General features: G+C 54.5%; 1 protein-coding gene across 7 annotated transcripts; it reads right to left on the bottom strand.

Annotated features, from left to right (window-relative positions):
• Positions 1 to 124: 124 nt before the first annotated feature.
• Nr4a1 (nuclear receptor subfamily 4, group A, member 1) lies at positions 125 to 21,018 on the bottom strand. Of its 7 annotated transcripts, XM_006520458.1 has the most exons (9): positions 20,569 to 20,707; positions 16,494 to 16,612; positions 14,081 to 14,265; positions 3,951 to 4,837; positions 3,055 to 3,184; positions 2,616 to 2,767; positions 2,000 to 2,202; positions 1,727 to 1,905; positions 125 to 924 (listed from the first exon to the last, which is right to left on the bottom strand). In XM_006520458.1, exons 4-9 carry the CDS (start codon positions 4,833 to 4,835, stop codon positions 668 to 670), a joined length of 1,806 nt encoding a protein of 601 aa, XP_006520521.1. In that variant the 5' UTR covers positions 4,836 to 4,837; positions 14,081 to 14,265; positions 16,494 to 16,612; positions 20,569 to 20,707; the 3' UTR covers positions 125 to 667. The 7 variants fall into 7 exon arrangements, with proteins under 7 accessions (XP_006520521.1, XP_030104199.1, XP_006520519.1 ...); XM_030248339.1 differs by lacking the exons at positions 14,081 to 14,265; positions 20,569 to 20,707 and adding an exon at positions 20,984 to 21,018; XM_006520456.1 differs by lacking the exon at positions 14,081 to 14,265.
• Between the last annotated feature and the right edge of the window lie 822 nt (positions 21,019 to 21,840).

Genomic DNA, 21,840 nt, shown 5'->3' with positions numbered 1-21,840 from the left:
ACAAAGTGAGCTCCAGGACAGCCAGGGCTATACAGAGAAACCCTGTCTCGAAAAACAAAACAAAAAAACAAAAACAAAAACAAAAAAAAAAAAACAAAAAACAAAAACAGAAAAAAAGACTCAATTTCAACTACATGTCTATTTTTTATTCAATATATTAAATATATTAATCAGAAAAGTCACATCCTATAAATCCAGGAAAATACACAAATATAAATCAGAATCTGTCAATCACCTTCTTGAGTGACAGTTATGTACACATGGAAGGAGAGCGGAAGAGATCTCGAGTTGGAGGCTCGCCCAGCTGGTGGGAGCCCCACCCCTTCCTCCCAACCCCCATCTCAACCTCTTCCTTTCTGTATTTACAGTAGCGTCAGCTTATTTACAACAGAGTGGTATGTGTTAAAAATGGTTTATCTTACAAAAACACACGAAGGCCAGGACTGAGCTGGAGGGATAAGACAAATAGTGGGGTCACCCCCGTGAATACACACCCTCCCCCAGGTCTTGAGTTCTCTGTCCATCTTCTGGAGTGAGGAGGTACGTCAGTCTTAGCTCAAAACCAGGCTGGGGGTAGGGTGGTCTGGGGGTCCGTGGGCTATAGGCTTAAAGGCACATGGGTGACAGAAGAGCACGCACGTGTGCGCACACATGTTCAGGGCAGGGGTCAGAAAGACAATGTGTCCATAAAGATCTTGTCCACAATAGGTGGAGGGGGTACCAAGTCCTCCAACTTGAGGCAAAAGATGCGCTGCAGGCCTTGAGTGCACAGGGTCCGAAGCTCAGGCAGTTTGCCCAGCAGACGTGACAGGCAGCTGGCCGGCTGTGGGTCTCCTGCCACGGTAGCCATGTGCTCCTTCAGACAGCTAGCAATGCGATTCTGCAGCTCTTCCACCCGACGAGGGTCCTGGAGCCCGTGTCGATCTGCAGCAGGGAAGGTAGAGTCAGCCCCGCTCAGTTGACGCCTTCTCCCTGACAAGCTTCCCCAGCCCTCTAGCACGTCCCACAGGAGCCCACTGTCCAGACTGGTCAATATTTGAAACCACTGAATGGCTGGCCAAGGCAAAAGCCTAATCCAGGTTTTCTGGAGGTCCAGGCTCCACACTGTTCTAAAATCCTGGAGTCTCGCAGGACAGACTAAGGACGAGCTGGGTGTAGATATCACTCCCTACCCTTTCAAGATCCAGCTCCTGGTCTTGATCTACTCAGGAGGATCCCCTAAGAAATTTAAGTGGAAATGGGAGCGGAAGCAGAAGGGACCCAGAAACCTCTACATTTAACACTAGAGTCCATACCCTGTGATACGCACAGTAAAATCCATGACAGGAATGCCACTGAGGCTGGCAGAGTGGTTACCTCTTACAGAGACAATAAGGAGGGAGCCCAACAGAGCTGAAGTAGGTCCTGTTTCTGGACCATGGCGATAGCTATCCAAGCGCAGAATGTGAAAAATTCATGTGTGCACGTTCCTGTGTCTTGTGAGGTTGACAGCTAGGTTTTTAAACAAACAGAATCCCTAAGCTAGATGCCCAGCGCCTACAGTCGTACCTGAGGAGTCCGGGGTCATTCGGAGGCTGATTTAAGCTTTAGGGGCGAATAGAGCTAAGTCCCTTTGCAGGTCCTAACATCCCAATGTTGCAGGCACTCTAGGGGTCCCCAAAGTGTTAGATGCTACCTACCCAATGGTCCTGCAACCCTTGGGCCCAGTCTAGTTTCTGCCACTCACCAGTGATGAGGACCAGAGCGGACAGGCAGGCAAAGGCGGGAACATCAACACCCAAGCTGTGCAGGGACCGTGAGAAGGCCAGGATGTTGTCAATCCAATCACCAAAGCCACGGGCACACTGCAGCTGGTGTAGTACCAGGCCTGAGCAGAAGATGAGCTTCCCCTCACCGGGTTTAGATCTGGCAGAAGGCAGAGAACAGTCAGGACTCAGGGTCCAGGCAGGCCGGGGCCGCAGGGCTGGGGCCAGGGCTAGGAGGATGGTGGGCAGCTTACCGGTATGCCAGGCGGAGGATGAAGAGTTCCAGGAAGGCAGACTCTAGCAACAGGTCTTGGTCTCCTGGGCAAAGCTCAATGAAGCCAGGGATTTTTTCTGCCCACTTTCGGATAACGTCCAGGGAACCAGAGAGCAAGTCATAAAATTGTTGCACGTCACCGGCATCTTCCTTCCCGAAGCGGGGCAGCACCAGTTCCTGGAACTGAAAGGAACGCAGGTAAGTTCCACATGAGGGCCTGCACCACACAGCTGTGTCACGCACTGGCTCCACAGCAAGGCCTGCATCACACAGCTGTGTCCTGCATTGGGTCCACAGCAAAGCCTACACAAGCTGCATTACAGAGCTCTCATGCACTGGGACACCAGATCCAGGCGTGCAAAAGAGCCCTATTCTGGGCCCATGTGCTTGTCAATTCCCACAGGAAAACAGGGCTACGGCAGCTGTTTGTAACTGGCTCCCCGACCCCACACCCATCCCAATGCATTTCTCCAACTAGCCAGTACATAGAGGATGCTTGTTTCCTGATGTTGCCCTGGAGGGAGAGCCTTTCCTAACAGGCACAAAGGCATTGCATATGTTCTCAGGGCAGGGCAGATGGGCGGGCAAGACCTCACCTTGGAATAGTCCAATTTGGCAGTGCTAGGCCCGGAGTCCAAGTGTGCCCGGATGAGGGAAGTGAGAAGATTGGTAGGGGAGGCATCTGGAGGCTGCTTGGGTTTTGAAGGTAGCCGGCCCCGCCGCCCTTTTAGGCTGTCTGTCCGTACAACTGCAGAGAGACGGGCAGTATTGAGAAAGGAGACCTGGAGAAGGAGGGTCTTCAGGGCACACTATACACCCCACTTCTGAGAAGTCAGAGACAGAGAACTCAGACCATGATGGGGACCCCACAAGGCCCTCCTCACCCCACCCTTTCCAGAAAGCAGGTGGAAGCTACACCTGCATTTAGGGGCTGGAATCTAGAAGTGGGAGTGGGAATTAGGTGCAGATCCTGGTGAGCCCGGCTGTCCCACCCCATCAGGTCGCCTATGCCGAGGGCACCATCTTGCCACCCACCTTCCTTCACCATGCCCACAGCCAGGCACTTCTGGAAGCGGCAGAACTGGCAGCGGTTCCGCCGCCTCTTGTCCACAGGGCAATCCTTGTTTGCCAGGCAGATGTACTTGGCGCTTTTCTGTACTGTGCGCTGGAGGAAGGGGGGACACGGAACAGGCTGTCAGAGCATGGGGTTTGGGGGGGGGGTGGAGAGCCCAGGGGAGGGGACCGTCCAGATCCTGTGGCCGACGCAGACAAAAGCGCCCTCTGTTCATAGCTATTTTCCTAACATTTGGATGTAGGGGAGGGAGAAACGGAGGGCCAGAGCGCAGAGAGGAGTCTGGGAGATACTGGAGAAGGTTTCAACCTCACAGGGAAGATCCCAGAACCCAAGACCAGGGTCTAGGAACTCCCACGGCCGTCCAGACACCTGTTCTAACAGGTGTCTGCATGTGTCCACCTGCCCTTTTCCTGGCGCAGAGGAGAGGACTAAGGGGGTGGAGGTGGGGGAAGCCAAGCAGGCACCCAGCACTGGGACAAACACACAGCCTGTTCCCAAGTCCACCCCCAGCAAGAACCAAACCCTCTGCCTGTGTCCTTTCATCCAGTGCCAGAAACACAAGTTCTGTGGAGAACCAGAGGCTGCCCACTAGGTTTTCTGTTTCTGAGCACCACTGCAGGCCACACACACACACACCTTCTGCCCCCTTCCCCAGCTTTCTGCAGCCCTAGAGAGATGTGTGCCCTGCTGAATAAAAAGTCCCAGCCTCTAAGATGGCACACACCTGTCCCCTGTCCTGCAGGACAGAACCAGCTGGGAAGAAACCTCAGGAGAGGTCACTACAGATCCCAACGGATGACCCACTCCACCCCCACCTCCAACATGATATCATCGTCCCCCAGAACCAACAAAATACCTTGAAGAAGCCCTTGCAGCCCTCACAGGTGCGGACCCCATAGTGCTGACACGAAGCATTGTCACCACAGACTGCACAGCGGCCCTCGCTGCCACCTGAAGCCCCGCTCCGGGACTTGGTGGAGGTCACGGGTGCGTCCAGAATGCCGGAAGTGTCACGGTTCGGAGAGGTGGGTGCCAAGCCGGGGAAAGCTGCTGGCATGGAATAGCTCTCCCCCTCCCCAAGCTGGTGGGTGGCTGGTGGTGGGAACAATTTCAGAGAACTCTGGGCCAGGCTGGGGCTGGGGCCAGTGGGAGGACTGAAGGAGAAGAAGGTTGGAGGTGGCGGAGGCCCTGAAGAAGCCTTAGGCAACTGCTCTGTCCATGCCCAGAGGCCTTCATAAGTCTGGCTCGGGGAGAAGTGGCCAAATGAGCCGTCCCAGGGAGAAAGCTGGGACGGCTGGAAGTTGGGTGTAGATGGCGAGGGGGCTGAGCAGGGACTGCCATAGTACTCAGAGCCGCTGGAGGATAGGGTCTCATCTAATGGGCCGCTCAGGGTGCCCGGGTAGCAGCCGTACACCTGGAAGTCCTCAAACTTGAAGGACGCCGAAGCGGGGGAGGTGGCCGAGGATGAGGAAGAAGACGTGGAGGAGGCAGAGGAACAAGCTGAGGAGCACGGCTGGGTCGTCCCCGGCAGCTGGTAGAGGAAGGTGTCAAACTCTCCGGTGTACCCGTCCATGAAGGTGCTGAAGCTGGGCAGTGTAGCAGGTGCGGCAGGTGCTGTCTCGGGGCTGGCCAGGTCCATGGTAGGCTTGCCGAACTCAAGGGCCAGGGGATCACCGGTCAGGTGGTCACGCGGTCCTGGGCTCGTTGCTGGTGTTCCATATTGAGCTTGAATACAGGGCATCTCTGGAGAGGGAGGAGACACAAAGGAGGGAGGAGGAGGGGTCAGTAAGGGAAGCAAGAAACTTGGTAGGCCGGGGAGGGGGGTGGGGGGAGCCAGGTGGCAGGCCTAGACAAGGAAGCGGGTGTCAGGACCAAAGAACAGAAGACTCCCAATCCCTCAGCCCAAATGCTATCTCAACGAGTCACAAAGCTCACAGGCAGAGACCAGGTCCAAAAGAGCTCAGTCCGACGACCAGCCACACCCCAGTGGGCCGGGGGAGCTAGGAAAGGCTGTCCAGCATGTCCCCCCAGGAACAGGGGGAAGCTGTGTTCCTCCAACCCCCAGCCTCCCTGTTCACAGGTCAGGGCTGAGAGAGGCAACCCACAGAGCTTCAGCCCACCCCTCTATCCCCCAGGAGATCTGCTGACTTTTCAACCAGTCACTTCCTGGGAGTACATTCCCAGGCACACCCTAGGCTCTGTATACCCCTTCCCCACCTCCCCCATACGTCTGCAGAGACTGACATCCTGGAAATGGGGTAGAGGCTGCCAGCCAAGGTACAACTGTCTATCACGGTAGCCTCGGGAGAAAGCAGCCCCACACCTCACCACCACCACCCCCCGCATGCTGATCCCACAGGCACCCACTCTGTACTTTCTGACATGTTTCCAGGAGTTGGGGGGAACTAGGCCACCTCACCATCCCCAGCTCCACAATGGGTTGGGTAGCATTGCTATAGAGTTTTAAATACCGTATACTGGGGGGGGGGGGGGGGGTGGAGAAGTTGCTCAGTGGTTAAGAGCATGCACTGCTCTTCCACAGGAACTAAATCCAGTTCCCAGCAACTACATCAGGTGGCTCACAACCATCTGTAACTCTAGCTCCAGGACATCTGATGTCTCTAGCCTTGTAGGACACCCATGCTCATGTGCACACACAGAGACACATATAAATACAATTAAAAACAATTGAAAACGCAAAAAAAAGTAAAACCTTAAATACCATATATTGAAGGGAGGCGAGGAACTGAGCAGGAAGATCCAGAGAGCAGTCTCTGGACTGGAGAAAAGACAACTCTCAAAAGGAATTTCTCAGCTAACCCGGTCATTTATTTTCATTTTCCATGCCAATAGGTGTTTTGCCTGCATGTTTGTCCGTGTGAGGGTGTCAGATCCCCCCTGGAACAGGAGTTACAGACAGTTGCAAACTGCCACATGGGTGCTCTTAGCCCCTGAGCCATCTCTCCAGCCCCCTAACCTTGTCATTTTGTAAGAGAACACTCAGAACCCAGCAGCAGCCGCAAGCTAATTGGACAGAGTGGAGGATCCTACCAGCGGATGCACAGAGACAAGCTGTCCCTCTGCTAAAGCAGATGTCTGTTTGCTGCAGCATCCAGGGTCTCAGCAAAGGTCACAAACCTGAAGCACCTGAATGACCAGGGGTAGCTGGAGGAGGCCCTTACGTTCTCATCTGGTCAAAAAAGCCCACAGAGGAGGCTCCAGGACCTAGTGTCCCTTTCCACCTCCAACTCTGGGGTCTGTACAGTTCTAGACTTTCTAGTTGAAAAGACAGGTCACACAGGAACACTGAGGCAGAGGGTGCTGAGGCAGAGGGTGCTGAGGCAGAGGGTGCTGAGGCAGAGGGTGCTGAGGCAGAGGGTGCTGAGGCAGAGGGTGCTGGGGCAGAGGGTGCTGGGGCAGAGGGTGCTGAGGCAGAGGGTGCTGAGGCAGAGGGTGCTGAGGCAGAGGGTGCTGAGGCAGAGGGTGCTGAGGCAGAGGGTGCTGAGGCAGAGGGTGCTGGAGCAGAGGGTGGGGTGGAGAAAAAGACTATCACCACCTGCTGGCCCTTGAGACCCTCTAGTCCCAGTATTTCTCCCATTCCCCACACCACCCCTGGGTGCCTAGCCAGGACAGCTCCACCGCTGGCTAGGCATACGACTTCCCATAAAACAGCACCCCCCCCCCAACCAGTTCCCACCCCGCCTGCCCCGTGTCAAGTCCCTAGGGCATACAGCACCTGGGAGAAAGAAAGAAATATGGCCACTTCTGCCTCTGTTTGCAAGAAGCCTGGGAAGGGATGGGTTGGGGGTGGAGGAAGAAGGGTGGCAGCCAGTCAGGACTGGGCGTTTGTTCCAGCTCCATTCAAATCCTGTTTCTCCACTTGGACATCCTACATCCGGATCAACCCCCACCAATCTACCCAGCTTCAGGCCGATAGTCCGCAACACAAGATACAGATCTGCATCTAGCCTCCTGAGGGGGTGGGGGTGTCTCAAGGAGGAGGAAGAGGCGGGGTTGAAAGAGGGAGTGGGAGAATCCGGCTTGGGGCAGGTCCTGGCAACACCTGTTAGGTGACCAAGCCCGCAGGCTGCACCCTACCTAACAGACTCAAAAGACCACTGGGGTATACAAGTCTGTCTGATGACAGAAGGGGTCTCCCCCCTAGTCAGTACTACATCGAGACTCTATCGTGAGCAACTTCCACCCAGGCTCCACGTGCGGCTTTCAGTAGCTGCACCAGGCTACAGCTCCTAGGTTTCTAGATACTCTGACAACTTAGTCTAACACAACCATTACCCAGCCAACCTAGCTAGCCATTTCCTTCAGCAACCCCCAGGTCTTCCAGCACGGTTCAGAAAGAAAGTTCGGTAAGGGAATCAGAAAATCTAAGTACAGCCTATGAAGTATTAAGTAAACACTGGGAAAGGGGGCTGAGAGCCCGGGAAGGAGACCCGTGGAAATCCAATCTTACTTGTACTTGGATGGATCCCAGCAACGCCGAAGCTCTGAGTACCTTTTCCCAGTCCATGCTCAGACAACCCCCTACCCGGCAATCAACACCCAAACCCAGAGTACAGAGTGCCTCACACTGGAGATCCTAGCGGGGAAACCTCCTAAACAAGCGCCCACTACCTACCAAAACCAAGCACCTTGCAGACCCTTCGCCCGCTTCCTAAACTTCAAGCCCTGGCTCACCCTACTCCAAGAGCTATCCTTTAATACCAAAAATGCACCCTACACACCCCTCCTCGTAAGCCGACCCGAAAACACCCTTCCTTTTCGCCCGCGCGTACACCCCATCTCTTTCATGCACTGTCCCTAGAAACAGAAACACGCTCCCTGCGGGGTACCTACCCAGCCGGCTCCCACTCCCTGTGGCCGGGACCAGCGACCCAGTCGCAGCCTGGTCCCGCGTGCGCTCCGCTCCGCAGTCCTTCTAGCACACTCCCCCAACTTTCGCAGCCTCCTGCACTGGGGCTCCCCTGGCGAGCCCGACCCACATCTTAAGCGCTCCGTGACGCATGGAGAGGGGCGGGGGCGCCACTGACGCACACGGCCCGGCGAGCTTTGGCCATACAAGGGCGCGGGGGGCGGCGCGGTTCCGGCGGGAGGCGGCCAGGAGGAGGCGCGGGGACGGGGAGCCCGAGGGGGCGGGGCGAAGAGGGGGGGCCTGGAATGTCTGCGCGCGTGACGCACGCGGGGTTCCATTGACGCAGGGAGCGCGGATTGTTTGATCTATAAATAGTTTTCCTCTCGCCCGCTGCGCCGGCTAAATATAGTAGCTTCCAGACCCACTAGGCTCACCAAGCCGGACCCGGGATCGGGTCCCGGGGTCCGAAATAACCGACCAGGAGGAGGGGGTGTTGTAAATCCGTGCCCGCAGGGCTTCCCCAGAACAGGATCTCCTCCCCTCCAGCTGCTCCTGGTGCCAACAGCTCCCTCTCCCTCCTGCCCACCCCTACCCCAGGCCCTGCTCCGCTTTTGTCCCTTTCCCAGTCTGTCCTGGACACCTAGGGTATCACTCTCTGCCATTCTGAGCAGCCAGGGCAGTTCAGGGCTGAGGCAAGCCATTCTGGGACACACCCAGAAGATAGGAGGTGGGCTGGGCCCGTGCCTCAGCCTTGGCAATGTGCAGGGTCTCTAGCCCCAGGACTGAGGACAGGCACTCTGGCCTTCAAGGTTCCTTCCCAAAGGGCATAGCTTTGCCAGGCTGGGTCAACGGGCTCGGCTCCACACCGATGCTGGTTTCTCAGCGATGGCCTCTTAACCCCTCGCAGGATGGATGCACCCTAGTTGAGAAATTGCCGAATTTCAGAACCGGGTGGAGCCTGAGAAATCTTTCCAAACTCTTGCCAACTCTTCCCCATTTTATAAATAGATTCAGAGACATAATGGTACTTGTTCAAGGTCACTAAGCTAGGTAGTAGCACAATGGGGTCTTGAACCCAGGGCCATCGAACTCCATCTCCTTTTCACACTCTTCTGTCAATTCCCTGGTCCCAGTCCCTGATGGGGACCCACCTGCCTCCCCACTACCTGCTCCAGCAGTGAAGAGAGCAGCTGTAACCAGTTACTGCTTGCAGGGAAGGGTCTGGCCAGGGCTGTACTCAAAGTGCAGACCAGGCTGCAGCCACCTGGAGCTGTCACCCTGCAGGTCACATCTCCATCCCAGTCTAAGCTAAAGGAAACCTCATTTGTAGTCAGGTAAGAGAAAGGAAGGGGTATGGAGAAAAGATTCAGTGGTTAGCTTTCCCTACTAGGGATTCTCTTTGCAGTATCTCTATCCCATCCTTGACCCCACCCCCTGGTTCCCGATTTCTGCTGCCAGCCCACCAGTGCAGCAGACTAACCGAGACTATCCAATGACGGCCTATTCTGGCCATAACCGGTTTTTAAAAATGGGCTAAGGGCGTAGCTCAGTGGTAGAGTTCTTGCTTGCCTAGCATTTGTAACCTGGAGTCCATCCCATCACCACAAAAGACCCCCCCCCCCAACCAGCCTGCTATTTCTTTTTAATCACTGTCCCCTGCATACGGAACAGTTTTCATACACTGCTGATGTCATTCGGTGATATGTTCAGAAGTTACCAGCAACCCCCCCCCCAGGCTAACGTGTAGTCTCGTTGCGGCTGAGTCCATAGCTCTGGACTTTACCAAGCCACCTTCCAAAGGACAAAAAGCCACCTAGGAGAAGAAGTGTGGACAGGATGATGTCCACTGGAGCCATCCTGGACCCTCCCACCCCCACATCATCCATAGTTGGATCTTTCTTTCCTTGGGCCCTTGCACAAAAGTTTACTTGGGCCCTTGTTTAAATATGGAAGCCACTACTATCATTTATGCCCCACACACACACTTGAAGACAGGACCCAGGGGTTCTATGAGAATGGATGCCTTTGCTCTAAAGGACAAATAACCTTAGCTCTGGTTATGTCATATCTGGCTCCCCATTTTATCTCTCCACCCAGCCCCCCACCTCCCCTCTACTCCCAAGATGTGTTTAAATATGCCAGCAAGACAAGCCAGGACGGTCCCTCCCTCCAGCAGAAGCAGGTGCAGGTCCTGTCTTCACCAGGGTGTGCCATCCTGAGTTCTAGCATTATCCACTTTCCCCACCATTCTGCCTTCACAAAAAAGTAGCACAGACCACTTCTCCTGAGGGAGAAGCTAAAGGGTAAGCAGCAGAGGACAGCCCAAGAGCACACTCTCACCCAGGCCAACCTCCTTGAGCCACTACACACTACAAAGGTTCTTGCTGCCTCAAGGCTAGAGGGGGACAAGGAACAGCAGCTGCTGCTGGGGAAGTGTGAGGCAGAGAAAGAGTCCCTCTGTGGGAACATAGCTAGGGCCACCAATGTGGAGCATGAACCCTAGCACAGACAGAAGAAAGGCATAAAGGACTTGGGGGCATCCCACACTTCATCCTTGCAGGCCAGAGGCTGCCCAACAACACTAGCCCAGGACTCTGCAGGATGGAAGCAGGTAGATAATTGACGCAGGCTTTGGGAGACCTGGAGCCAACCTGGTCCCAGCCTGGGCAGAAGCCTCTCAGTGGACCACCAAGTCCTGCTCTTAAGACTCAAACCAGGTTCAACTGCTCACTGCGGTAGGGGGTGGGGGAAGAACAGAGAATGAGTAATTCTGGGAGCTGTGTGTCCAAAACTAGAGCTGAATGCCCAAAACGCACCAAGGGCAGGGAGAAGAGCTAACATACTGCAGATACAAACCAGTGCTATCCAGTCAGGCCCCACACCAGGGCCCAGCCTACCAGTGTACCCTAGGGTAAGGTCCTTCAGCTAATTCCTACCCTCTCTGCAGTGCAGTGTCAGCCACAGGCCCACCCCGCATCCTCCTTCCCTCTGCTGGAATCACAACTGCCTCCTTCAGCTCCCGGTCGACCGGATTCCTGAGAAGTCTTTTCTCATTGGTATGGGGAAGAAAGTCCAGAAGCAAGACACTAACCAAGGGCCAGACTTTGTGCCAAGGTGCCACACTTGAATTCAATCCATTCAGCCCTCTTCCTGCCCACCCCGAGCTTGAAATTACAACCTGCATCTTATAAACGAGATCCTCTAACTCCCGGTTCACGCTGACCCTGCTGCTTTGACTCCAGTGGTTGTAAATGCAACCACAGAAGCAGATCAGACCACAGTGTGTTATAGGGGTTTCTGGGGGAGTCTTGGGCGGGGCGGTTCCTGATTTGGGTGATTGGAACTCCAGAGCCTCAAGTGTGTTGGCTCTAGAGAGGTTGGTCATCGGACTACATCCCAAGCTTTTAGCCTAGGACAGAGGTTCTCAACCTGTAGGTCACGACCCCCTGGGGGGGGGGTCAAACTACCCTCTCCCAGGGGTCACTTAAGAGCATCTGAAAATGCAGATATTTACATTACGATTCACAACCAGAAAAATTACAGTTATGAAGTACCAACAAAATTAATTGTATGGTTGGGGGTCACCACAACATGAGGAACTGTGTGAAAGAGTTGCAGCATTAGGAAGGTTGCCGATTTAAGGGAATGCAGATGCAGCAGGACTTGACTGAGTTCAAGTTCTTTCAAGTGTATGTTTCTGAAATCAGAGTAGTAGCCGATTCTCCCTCCATATATACATCTGTTCTATCGACAGTTACTCAAAGCAGGGAGTTAGGAGGAGCTGCAACATGACATTGGAAAAACATGGTGGCACACCTCTGCAGTCCTAGCACTGAGGCAGGAGGATCGCTGAAAGTTCAGGAGCACCTGAAACACAGACTCGGTCTCAGAACACGGGGTTAGCAGGGAGGGAACCCAGCATGATAGGGATTCCAGACTCCCGCTCAGACCCATGGGTGAGGAACATGAGGGTAGCTCACTGTCTCCCCTTCCTGCAGAGAGCCTTTTTCTGTTGTGGCCTTTACTCTTCAACAGTAAGTAGCCTGAGATAGCAATGCCCACCTTCATTCCTCTGCAGAGTTGGGTAAGCAGGGAATAGGGGAAGTGGACTCACACAGTCCTTTCCCACGATGCCCAAGCGGGCTGGGCCCCATCCTGTAAAGCGGAGGGCAGGAACCTCCCTCCTTTTACTAAGACTGTCCCCACCCACAACCCCCATGCTCTTCCCATGGGGTGGGTCAAGGGAGTGAGCCTTGTTTCCTCCACTGAGAAGTAGCTCCGGGAGCTTCCCCTGTTTAGCCCCAGAGCCTGCAGCCAGCCCTGACCAGGCCACTTCCGCTTCCTGCCCTGGCAGTGGGCATGGGGATTTGTGTTGTGGGCAGGGAAGTGCTACCTGCTGCCTCAGGGGCTTCCCATGGCAGCTCTGGGAACCCAGGTGAAGGGTCAAGACCAGGTCTCTGGCCCTAATTTCCTGGTCCTTCTCCAGGCCCTGCACTGATCATGTATTTTTACGTCCCTCCCACCCCCGAAAAAAAGAAAATCAGGTTTCCAGTTTGAGTTCCCAGGTTAGCCCATGAGCCCTGTTCACCCCACCCCTCCCTCAATACGGGCAAGCTGTGGAAGAGCTACCACAGGTATCTTGCTCCAGGCCAGCAAATCTCTATGTAGTGAAACCTGGCCAGGTCCCATGGCCCCCTGGGGAGACCCTAAGTTCCACGGTGGGGAGTTCAGTTCACTAAGGGGAGAGAAAGGCTAAACCCCAGAACAGAGCGCTGAGATATATGAATGCCGGGAACTTGTAGCAGAAACCTGAGAGTGGCAAGGGACAAGCAGGCACAGACCAGGGACCAGGGTTACACTGTCCCTGTCTGAGACCTGAACAGTAACCCCATCCCCTCTGAGGGGCTGAGTGAGAGAAAGCAAGAGCACTTAAGCAGCTCTGACCAGAAGCTCCCTCCACAGAAAGTGCTCCATTAATACAGGGGTGGGGGTGAGGAGAGTGGGTGTGTGTGTGTAGGGGGGTGTGTTATTACCAAAGGAAGTCAGCAGAGCCACAGGAGCTACCTCAATCCAGTGATTTTCTCACCCCATCTATCTCCCGGGCAGAAGAAACTAATACACAGTATATAGGAATAAGGTTAGACCTCAAGAGGAACTGGCAGGGAGAGCAGGAAAGCACAGAAGAGCTCAAAGTTCTCGGGGAAAGGCTACCTCATTTCTCCCTCCCTACAAGCTTGTTGGGTGCATCTCTACTGGTCAGTTCTCCACCCCAGAGGGTCTTCCACCACCTGACAGAATGCCCACACCCACCAAATTTCCTTAGCCCTGCCCAAGGTTTCCCCACCCAGCCTCCTCAGCGCAAAGTTAAAACCTCCCCGATAAGGAGCCTCAGCCGGAAGTCTGCCACACTTTCCTATTGTTAAAGTATTTTTAGTGGCAGGATCTGGATTCTGTTAGAGACTCATGTTCAAAAAGGGGGGAAACTTTTTCTTTTTTTAAGAACGGAGGAGGAGAACATAGGAGCCACCCACGAAAGAGGCTGCCTCTGGCCCAGGTCCCGGGGAGCATGTTTGAGGCAAACCGGCTTCACTACGGCCCTGCTTCTCAGCACCCAAAGCACCTGGGTCAGACAGAAAGGAGAGCAGGCTAGAGGAGGATTAACCAGAAGTCTACCGCAGCCCAGCCGCAGGCTCCTACAGGACAGGGAGCCTGGGGCTGTACTCAGAGAGCAGCCTTGAGATAAGCCCGTAGACACCCAGCTCGCTCTTTTCTTCCACTGCTTGAGCAACCTGGAAGCCTCCACCAGGCCGTAAAGACAATCTATGGGCAGCCTCTGAGGAAGGAGAGGGCAAGTCTGTCCCCATGTCCCCAGACAGTCTTGAAGGGTTCTTAAGTCTGACTTCCACCACCAAGTGCAGCCAAGCTACATTCTCTGTTTCCAGGCCTTACCACCCCTCTATTCCTCTCCCTTCCCCTCCCCTCAAGAATCTAGCCTGCCACTCACAGTGGAGAACATCTGGCAGGATGGACAGAGTGGGGGAAAATCCAAACAGCACAGCTTTTTTTTTTTTTTTTTTTTTTTTTGTGCCTTGGTATCTCCAGTCACCTAAACTTACCAGCATGTGTCCTCACAGACCCAGGGGGCAAAAGAGGAATCCAGGGTTAGTGGAGGGTCTTTCCACAGCCTCAGGAACTCCGTGGGGATCTGTGACAGCTGGCCCGCCTGTCCTTCCCAGCTGAGGCCAGGCACTGACGGAGCAAACTCTGGATGGGAACTGTCTCCGAGCCAATGCGTCCTCTTCTGTTTATATAGCAGAAACCAGAGCTGGCCTCTGGGGACCGGGAGAGCCGCCTCAAGGCTCTCTTGGCTAGGGCCTGACTTTGGCCCAGGTCAGCAAGAGCCCAAAATAGTCAGCTGACGGGAGCCCCAGAGTGAGCATGACCCTGGGCCCATGCCCAGGCCTGGCAAACAGGTGCCCACGTCACAAGACTTGCAGCTCTAACACTCACGGGGCCCTGGCTGGCAGCCCCTCAGGGTGGCATTGGCAATATATTTGACATGGGAATTCCACCCAGTCACATCACCCAGACAACAGAGCAAACATGAATGCTGCCCCCAACTGGAAGGCTGGGTCTTCAGGAAGCCAGGAGTGGGCTGGGGGTAGAAACAAGGGTCAAGAGGAGGCACCTGGCCACTGCTGTCATCCTGACTCACGTGCTCCCTAAGTCCAGATCTCTACTGACCAGGGCCACCTGCCCCTTCCACTTACAGTAATTCTCCCTCCCTGTCCCCAACCCAAGTTGGTGTTATGGACCCTGTTGCCAGCACGAAGCTGACTCCCAGGTGTACACACTCAGCCCAGCTACCAGGAGCCGGGTTTCCCAGGCACCTCCTGCTTCCCTCCAGACTGACTGCACACTCACTGTCTTTCCTAGTCTAGCTACCTCCATGAAACTCTGCACCCTGACCACCAAGCTCCACAGGACTGAAGATACTGAAGGAGACCATGAGCAGTCTCCCAATTATGCAGAGCAGTGGTTCTCAACCTGTGGGTGGCGACCCCTTTGGGTCTAACCTTTTAAATAACCCTTTTTAAACCCTTTTTGAATAACCCTTTTCTGGGAGTCGCCTAGGAGCACTGGAAAACAGGGATATTTACCTTACGATTCTTTTTTTGGTTTTTTTTTTTTTGGTTTTTCGAGACAGGGTTTCTCTGTGTAGCCCTGGCTGTCCTGGAACTCACTCTGTAGACCAGGGTGGCCTCGAACTCAGAAATCCGCCTGCCTCTGCCTCTCGAGTGCTGGGATTAAAGGCATGTGCCACCACACCCGGCCCTACCTTACAATTCGTAACAGTAACAAACTCACAGTTAAGAAGTAGCAACAAAATTAATTATAAGGAACTGTATTAAAGGCTTGCAGCATCAGGAAGGTTAGGAGTTTCCCAAACCCGGCTGGTGAGATGGCTCAGTGGGTAAGAGCACCCGACTGCTCTTCCGAAGGTCAGGAGTTCAAATCCCAGCAACCACATGGTGGCTCACAAACATCCGTAACGAGATCTGACTCCCTCTTCTGGAGTGTCTGAAGACAGCTACAATGTACTTCCATATAATAAATAAATAAATCTTAAAAAAGAAAAAAAAAAGAGTTCCCCAAACCCAAGAAATTGTTGCTTGAAGATGGTCCTATGTCCCAAAGAAAGAGGAAGAGAGTACTGGGGCCGACATCCAGGGTGCTAGATTGAATCCCAGCTCCCCTAGGCATGCTGACCAAACCTTGGGTGCCCTTGGTCTGAGAGACCCTGTAAGAAAGTCCTTCCCCTTCGCTACAGAATGCCCATCTGGAGGGTGTCCTCAACCCCTGGCCAGCCTCTGGGCTCTCCAGGAACCCCACAGACCTGGATTCTCCAGTTCAGCCCACACTGCCTCCCTCCTGGTGGGACCATGAGAAGCCATCTTCCCTCTAATGCCATAAATGGAGAAGCAAATCAAGGACACCCTGGGCTTGGTCACAGGTTAGGGACTTTCCTTCTCGAGAATACTGGATGAACACTGCCATGGTGACAGGGTGGTCCCCATGCCTGGCAGGTATAATCCAGGACTTGCACCTCCCCAGTGCAGTACCTACACCCTGGAAACAGGCCAAGCCTCAAACCCACATGCCCCCGCTATGCTCCCAAGCCCTCAGTCACCCACCCCACCCTTCGGCTTCCTGGAACCGTGCACAGGTTGGCCCCAAGAGCAGCTGTCACCTCACATGAGACCAGGACCCAGAGCCCCAGCCTAAGCTGTTAAGAACATAAGGCTTCCCCGTCCCCACCCCCGCATCATCACCCCACGTCTGAAGAAATCAGATGTTCCCATGCTTAGCCACCTAGCTCACCCGCCACCTCGCCTCGGCAGGGCTTCCCCCTCCAGCCCCCAGACCACATCCTCTCCAGGCAGCCCTGCCTGCACCCACCTCTGCCTCCATCGTACCCCACCTGCTCGAGGGCCCCAGGGGTGCACCAAGGACAGCAGCAATACTCACCCACTCTGGGTGAACCAAAAGGACTGTCAACAACTCACAACATCCCCTCACCCTTCAGGGCACAGCAACATAGCCAAGTCACCAGGGAGGAGCAGGGGCTGGTCTCTGTCCATGGTGGCCTGTGGAGGAATTAGAATTAGTGAGGAGCAATCAGGGGCTCATGGAGACAATGTGATTGGGAACCAAGGAGTCAGAACTGGGGTAGGATACAAGTCACAAGAGGAACACAACAACCTAGGCAATGGATTCTGAGGGACTTGATAGTGGTCTGGAGCTGTGGACAACATCTGGGCATCTCAGAGCCAGGAAGCATCCTGTCTCTGCCAACATGCTTCTTGCCTGAAGCCCCTGGGAACACGGGGATGTGTAGCAGCGAGAAAGCAGCCCCTGCTAGGACAGACAGAGCACCTGTCCTTCCTTACAGGGCTCCAGCTTAGCCCTAGAGCCCAGAGGTCCCCAGAGGGCAAGACCCTGTGTGGGCCTCTCTGATCTCAGGGAGCTGAGTCTTCTAACCCAAGCAAGGAGACTCTTCTGAACTCCTACAATGGGAACCCAGACCCTGATCAGGAAGTGAGGTGAAGGGTCCCAATCGTGGCTCCAGCCCACAGTCCCTCAACAGTCTCTCCCTGCTTCTTTGTCAGGGAAGAAATCACAATGAGTATCTCTAAAAGCTGCAGGCCATTATAAGGCTTAAAACGCAGAGGATTTATAACAGGACAGGAGGCAAGGGCAGGGGGAGCTCTGTGAGTTCAAAGCTAGTCAACGCTACCTGGTGAGACCTCTTTCAGAAAGAAACAGAGCCAAGCACACACGTTGCTATGCATCATCATTGGGAGGTCTTAAATAAACACATGCAAATGTCAGACCTCTTAACAAAGTCTGCAATCCCAGTGTGTCAGGAGACCAAGGCAGGAGGATTACAACTTCAGGGCCTGTCTGGACTACAGAAGGAGGTCAAGGTTACTCTGGGAAAGTCAGTGAAAACCTACCACAAAATAGAATGGATAGAGACAACAGGAAAGTGCTTGCTTACCAGGTTACAAGGTCCTAGGTTCAATCCCCAGCAGAGGAACCAGGGAGAGGTGCAAGGGGGGAGGAGGCAGAGGTAAAACAAGAAGAAAAAGAAGAAAGAAAAGGCTAACTCCAGATTCTGGTTCCTTCCTGGACACGTCTGGGCACCTGGCCTCTGAGGTACCTGACCCTCTAACCTTTAGCTCTCCTCTAGCTCTGGCCACGGCCCCTGACCACACCTCCCCCTCCCTTCTCCCACTCCATCATTCTCCCTTTCCCTCTTGAGCCCAGAGATCGGGTAGAACCAGGGCAGTGCCTTCAAGCTATTGGACCGTGTTGCAGGCCAAAGGGGTGGGAAAGGAGAAGTAGATATTTCCACAGCAGTAGGTGGAAGGACCGAGATAGGGGAAAGCCCGTGGGTGGGTCACATGCTCCTGACCTCTGCCCCAAGGGCACCAGCTAAGGGATGCCCTTGTGGCTCGGATACCCAGATTTTCCTTCACCTGTGGTAGAGCACCTGCCTAGCCCGCACAAGGCCCTGGACTTGATTCTCTAGCATCCCTCACAGCCAGAAGTGAAGGCCATGAGCGAAGCACAGGACAGGGAAACCTAATGGGACAGGTGAGGCACCTCTAGCCAGAAACAGAAGGCAAGCAGGAGTCAAACCTGCTCTCCAGAGGGAGCATGCCATCGCCCTCCCGTGCACCAGAGACAGGACAAGCACTGCCTGCCATCACAAGGTGGACTGACCCGCTCCCAACAGGTCTGTATCTCCTGTCGACACAGGGGCCAGAGCCTGGCACCTTGTCCCCAGAAAGTGACTGACAGCTCTGAAGAACAGGTGTCTTATCCCATCGCCTGTCCCTAGATCAAAACTCCCTGCTAACAGTCACACGCTCAGCATTCCTGAACTACTGTGAACAAGGCAGTGTGCCCAAGGCAGGGGAAGACCCGGGAGCCCTTGAGATCTTGAGCTAGCCAACACCGGGGCCCAGCTGCAAACGGGACTGTACCAGTTGCTGTGTAGAGGGCAAACCCAAGGCTGAGGTGACTCAAAAAAGGGAAGGTGGTCTCTAAAGGGGCGTGTGCGTCCGCCCCAACTTCAGTACCTGCTACTACTGCTCTCCCCACCCACACCTCCCCCTTGTCACAAGAGCCTTTCTTCACCACCCACAGCCCTGGCACTGGCTGTTCCCTCCACTGGGGAAGTCACTGTTCCTCATCTGCCTGTCTTTTTGTCTGTCTGCTTCCTCCTGGTGTATCAGGTTTCCATTTCATCTAACCTTCTCAAAGACCTATTCCTATCACCCTACCCCCACGCTAACCTGTTTTTGCCCCACCCAGGACTGGCTTCCCTCTTGTCAATCCTCTATCTCCCTACTAGAAAACAATGTCTGCCCAGCACCACAGCCTTCAGTTTGAAACAGATGGGCAGAAGCTAGTGCCTGTGGGGGTGAGGTGCAGGGTTGACCCACACAAGCTTACACTTGAGCTGGGTCAGAAAGATCAGCTAGATGAGGGAGACATCTGAGCTAAGGAGCTGTCCCTTCCATCTGGGGACAGATCCAACGGAATCACAAATCTTCCTTTTGGTTGAATCATAATTTTTTTGTTTGTTTGTTTTGTTTTTTCGAGACAGGGTTTCTCTGTGTAGCCTTGGCTGTCCTGCCTCTGCCGCCCAAGTGCTAGGAACAAAAGCGTGCGTGCCACCACTGCCCGGCATGAATTGTAATTTTGAATCAGAAAAATCTGACCTCTAGGACTTCCCAGCTCCTGCAAGGACCCACCAGACACCTGCTTAGGAATGCATTCAAGCGTTTTCTTAACTAAAATTTCCACTTGCAGGGACAGCAGGGCTCCTGAAGCCCTGATGGATCTGGACACAGCTCGGACATTGGACACCGGGCACACAATAAAAGCAACAACTAAGAACTTTACTGACTGGCTGGAGAGATGGCTCAGCAGTTAAGAGCACTGACTGCTCTTCCAGAGGTCCTGAGTTCAATTCCCAGCAACCACATAGTGGCTCACAACCATCTGTAATGGAATCCGATTCCCCCTTCTGGTGTGTCTGAAGACAGCAACAGTGTACTCATACATAAAATAAAATAAATAAAATTAAAAAAAAAAAAGAAAAACTTTACTGACATCTTGCCTCACAGTGAAACACGAAAGGGATGGTTTTTATTATTCCTTGAGAAAGGCCAGGCCTAAACATGGTTTAAAAACAAGCAAAGCTATGTGATTAGAACCCAGATCCCCACATCTGGAAGTCTGTGGCCAGGCATCCTTTCTGAGGCTACTTAGCCCTGCGTAGTGGGAACCTGCCTCTATTGCATGGAGTAGTCTGAGCCCATCTTAAGGAACAGGTGAGAAGCTCTGTGGCTGGGTAGGTGAGCTGAGTCAGGCATGGGGCCTGAACGCCTGAGCTAACAGTCTTACCTCCAGCCAAGCCCTTCACCATTTCTCATCAGAGCCATTCACCTCACCAGCGTGGCCCCACAAACACCATCTTTAAAAAAATCATGACCTTACAGCACCCACCGTACACTGTCTTTCTTCTGAGCCCCTGCTCACGACAAAGCTTGGCTTCCTTGTCAAGTCTTTGCCCAAGTCAGTGATCTAACACACCCCCCTTGGAGGTGATACCCCAGTGCAGGTTAGACAGAGCTCCAGGTCCATCAGTATCTTTGGACACATGTCGGGGACCTGCCAACCAGGGCATGCCCATTACACTAGCCCCAAACCCAGGTTCACTTGCCTTGAAACCACCTCTAGTTCCTCCAGTCACTTATCAATAAACAGACGCGGGAGGAGGGAGGAATGTGTCCAAGGGAGGGGGCTGAGGGATTCATCCATGCAGACCACCCTCTGGCGCCACCGCTGTCCCCAAGCCCGAATGGATGGACAGCATTTCCCTCACTGGGTGGCCTGGGATGCTGGCTCTCGGACCTGGCCGAGCACAGCGCCGCCCACCCGTCCTGCCGCCCCCGGGGCGGGTAGGAGGGGACCACGTTGACCCGCAGATCGGCGAACGCAGGTCCCCGCAGCTCCAGCCCCTCACCTGGCCCAGCGGGCTGCACTCGCGTCTCTGCCCGCGCCTTCCGGGCTCGAGCCCCGCTCGGGCCTGCAGGGTCGCCCATGCCTGGTCGCCGCCGCCTCCCGCTCCCGCCGCGTCGGGCGCCCCCGCACGCGGTTCCGGCCGCACCCGCGCCCCGTGCCCCCCGCCCCCGACTCCTCCCCCGGCGGGAGGCCGGGCGGGGACCGTGACGCGCGCCCATTGACGTCTCCGGAATCCCGGCGGCGGCAGCCGACGCAGCCTCATCAATGGGCTAAAAATAGCGGCGCCCGGAATAGCCTCGAGCGCCCCGCCCCGCGTCCCCCGCCTCCCAAAGCGCTCACGCCGCACACCCCGTTACATAACGCGTCCCTCCCGCGGCCAGGGTAGGGTTGCTGTTTCCAGGTGAGCCCTCTCCAACCTCCAGGACATCACCCGGGCATCCAATTCATGAATAAATCTACCCAGGGACTTCCCCTGAACACTAGGTGGAAAAAGTGAGGCCCAGAGGGGTTTGGCTGCAACTCAAAGTCACACAGCAATTAGGCTAGGGAGGTCAGGACCCCAGCCTATCTCTGAGCCCGTGGGTATGCCAAGGTGGCATGAGTCTTTCAGCCCGTGAGAATGTGTAACACCCCAAGGGCAAGGAACAAGGTAGCAGGGTACAGGACTTCCTCGGGAGAAGACACTTTACAAAGGGGACTTCTGAGATGTGAGATGGTATAATGTCTCATGAAAAAACTTTTGAGGCAGGGGTATTCACTGATCTGCCTGCTCACATAGGCCTGTGTGACCTAAGGCAAGTGAACTAACCTCCCTCCAGGCTCAGCATTTTTCTTAAGGAGTCTTTTAGCCTTTTGTAGTGACCAGACCAGAGACACTGTGCAGTAAATAGTCTTGCACATAGTAGGCACTCAGACTTGGTCTGTCCTGTTCTTTTATGGACCTTGTGATCTACAGTGTAACTGCCTCCTATGACTACCGTGCCTAAGCAGTCCTCCCTGCAAGACCTTTGGGATGAGGGAGTCAAGGTAGTCCTAGGCTTCTGAAAATGAGAGGACCATCCTGTCCTGAGCAAGCCCTTCTCCCCAACAGCTGCCCATCCCAAAAGGTCACACTGGGAGCCTGATGTGTGACAGCACATCTACACTGCCCAGATACAGACGCCAAGACAGACCAAAGTACAGATACCACCAAAGTCCAACTTGGTGAACCAATGAGTTTTACTGGAGTTATTTACAGGCATATGGGTGAGGGATTACTTACAGGAGCATACAT

The sequence above is a fragment of the Mus musculus genome, chromosome 15, assembly GCF_000001635.26.
Source record: "Mus musculus strain C57BL/6J chromosome 15, GRCm38.p6 C57BL/6J".
In the NCBI taxonomy this organism is placed as follows: domain Eukaryota; kingdom Metazoa; phylum Chordata; class Mammalia; order Rodentia; family Muridae; genus Mus; species Mus musculus.
This window is presented reverse-complemented; position numbering and strand designations above follow the sequence as displayed.

What these genes read in the sequence shown, in the direction of transcription:
- Nr4a1 (XM_006520455.1), bottom strand. Translation starts at nt 5,922, where the DNA reads ATGACCGGGTTAGCTGAGAAATTCCTTTTGAGAGTTGTCTTTTCTCCA. An exon ending in TCGCCTCCCTTCAATATATG is followed by an intron (nt 4,838 to 5,816) that starts GTATTTAAGGTT and finishes CTCCCTCTCCAG; the next exon opens with AGATGCCCTGTATTCAAGCT. An exon ending in TGTGGGCATGGTGAAGGAAG is followed by an intron (nt 2,768 to 3,054) that starts GTGGGTGGCAAG and finishes GTCTCTCTGCAG; the next exon opens with TTGTACGGACAGACAGCCTA.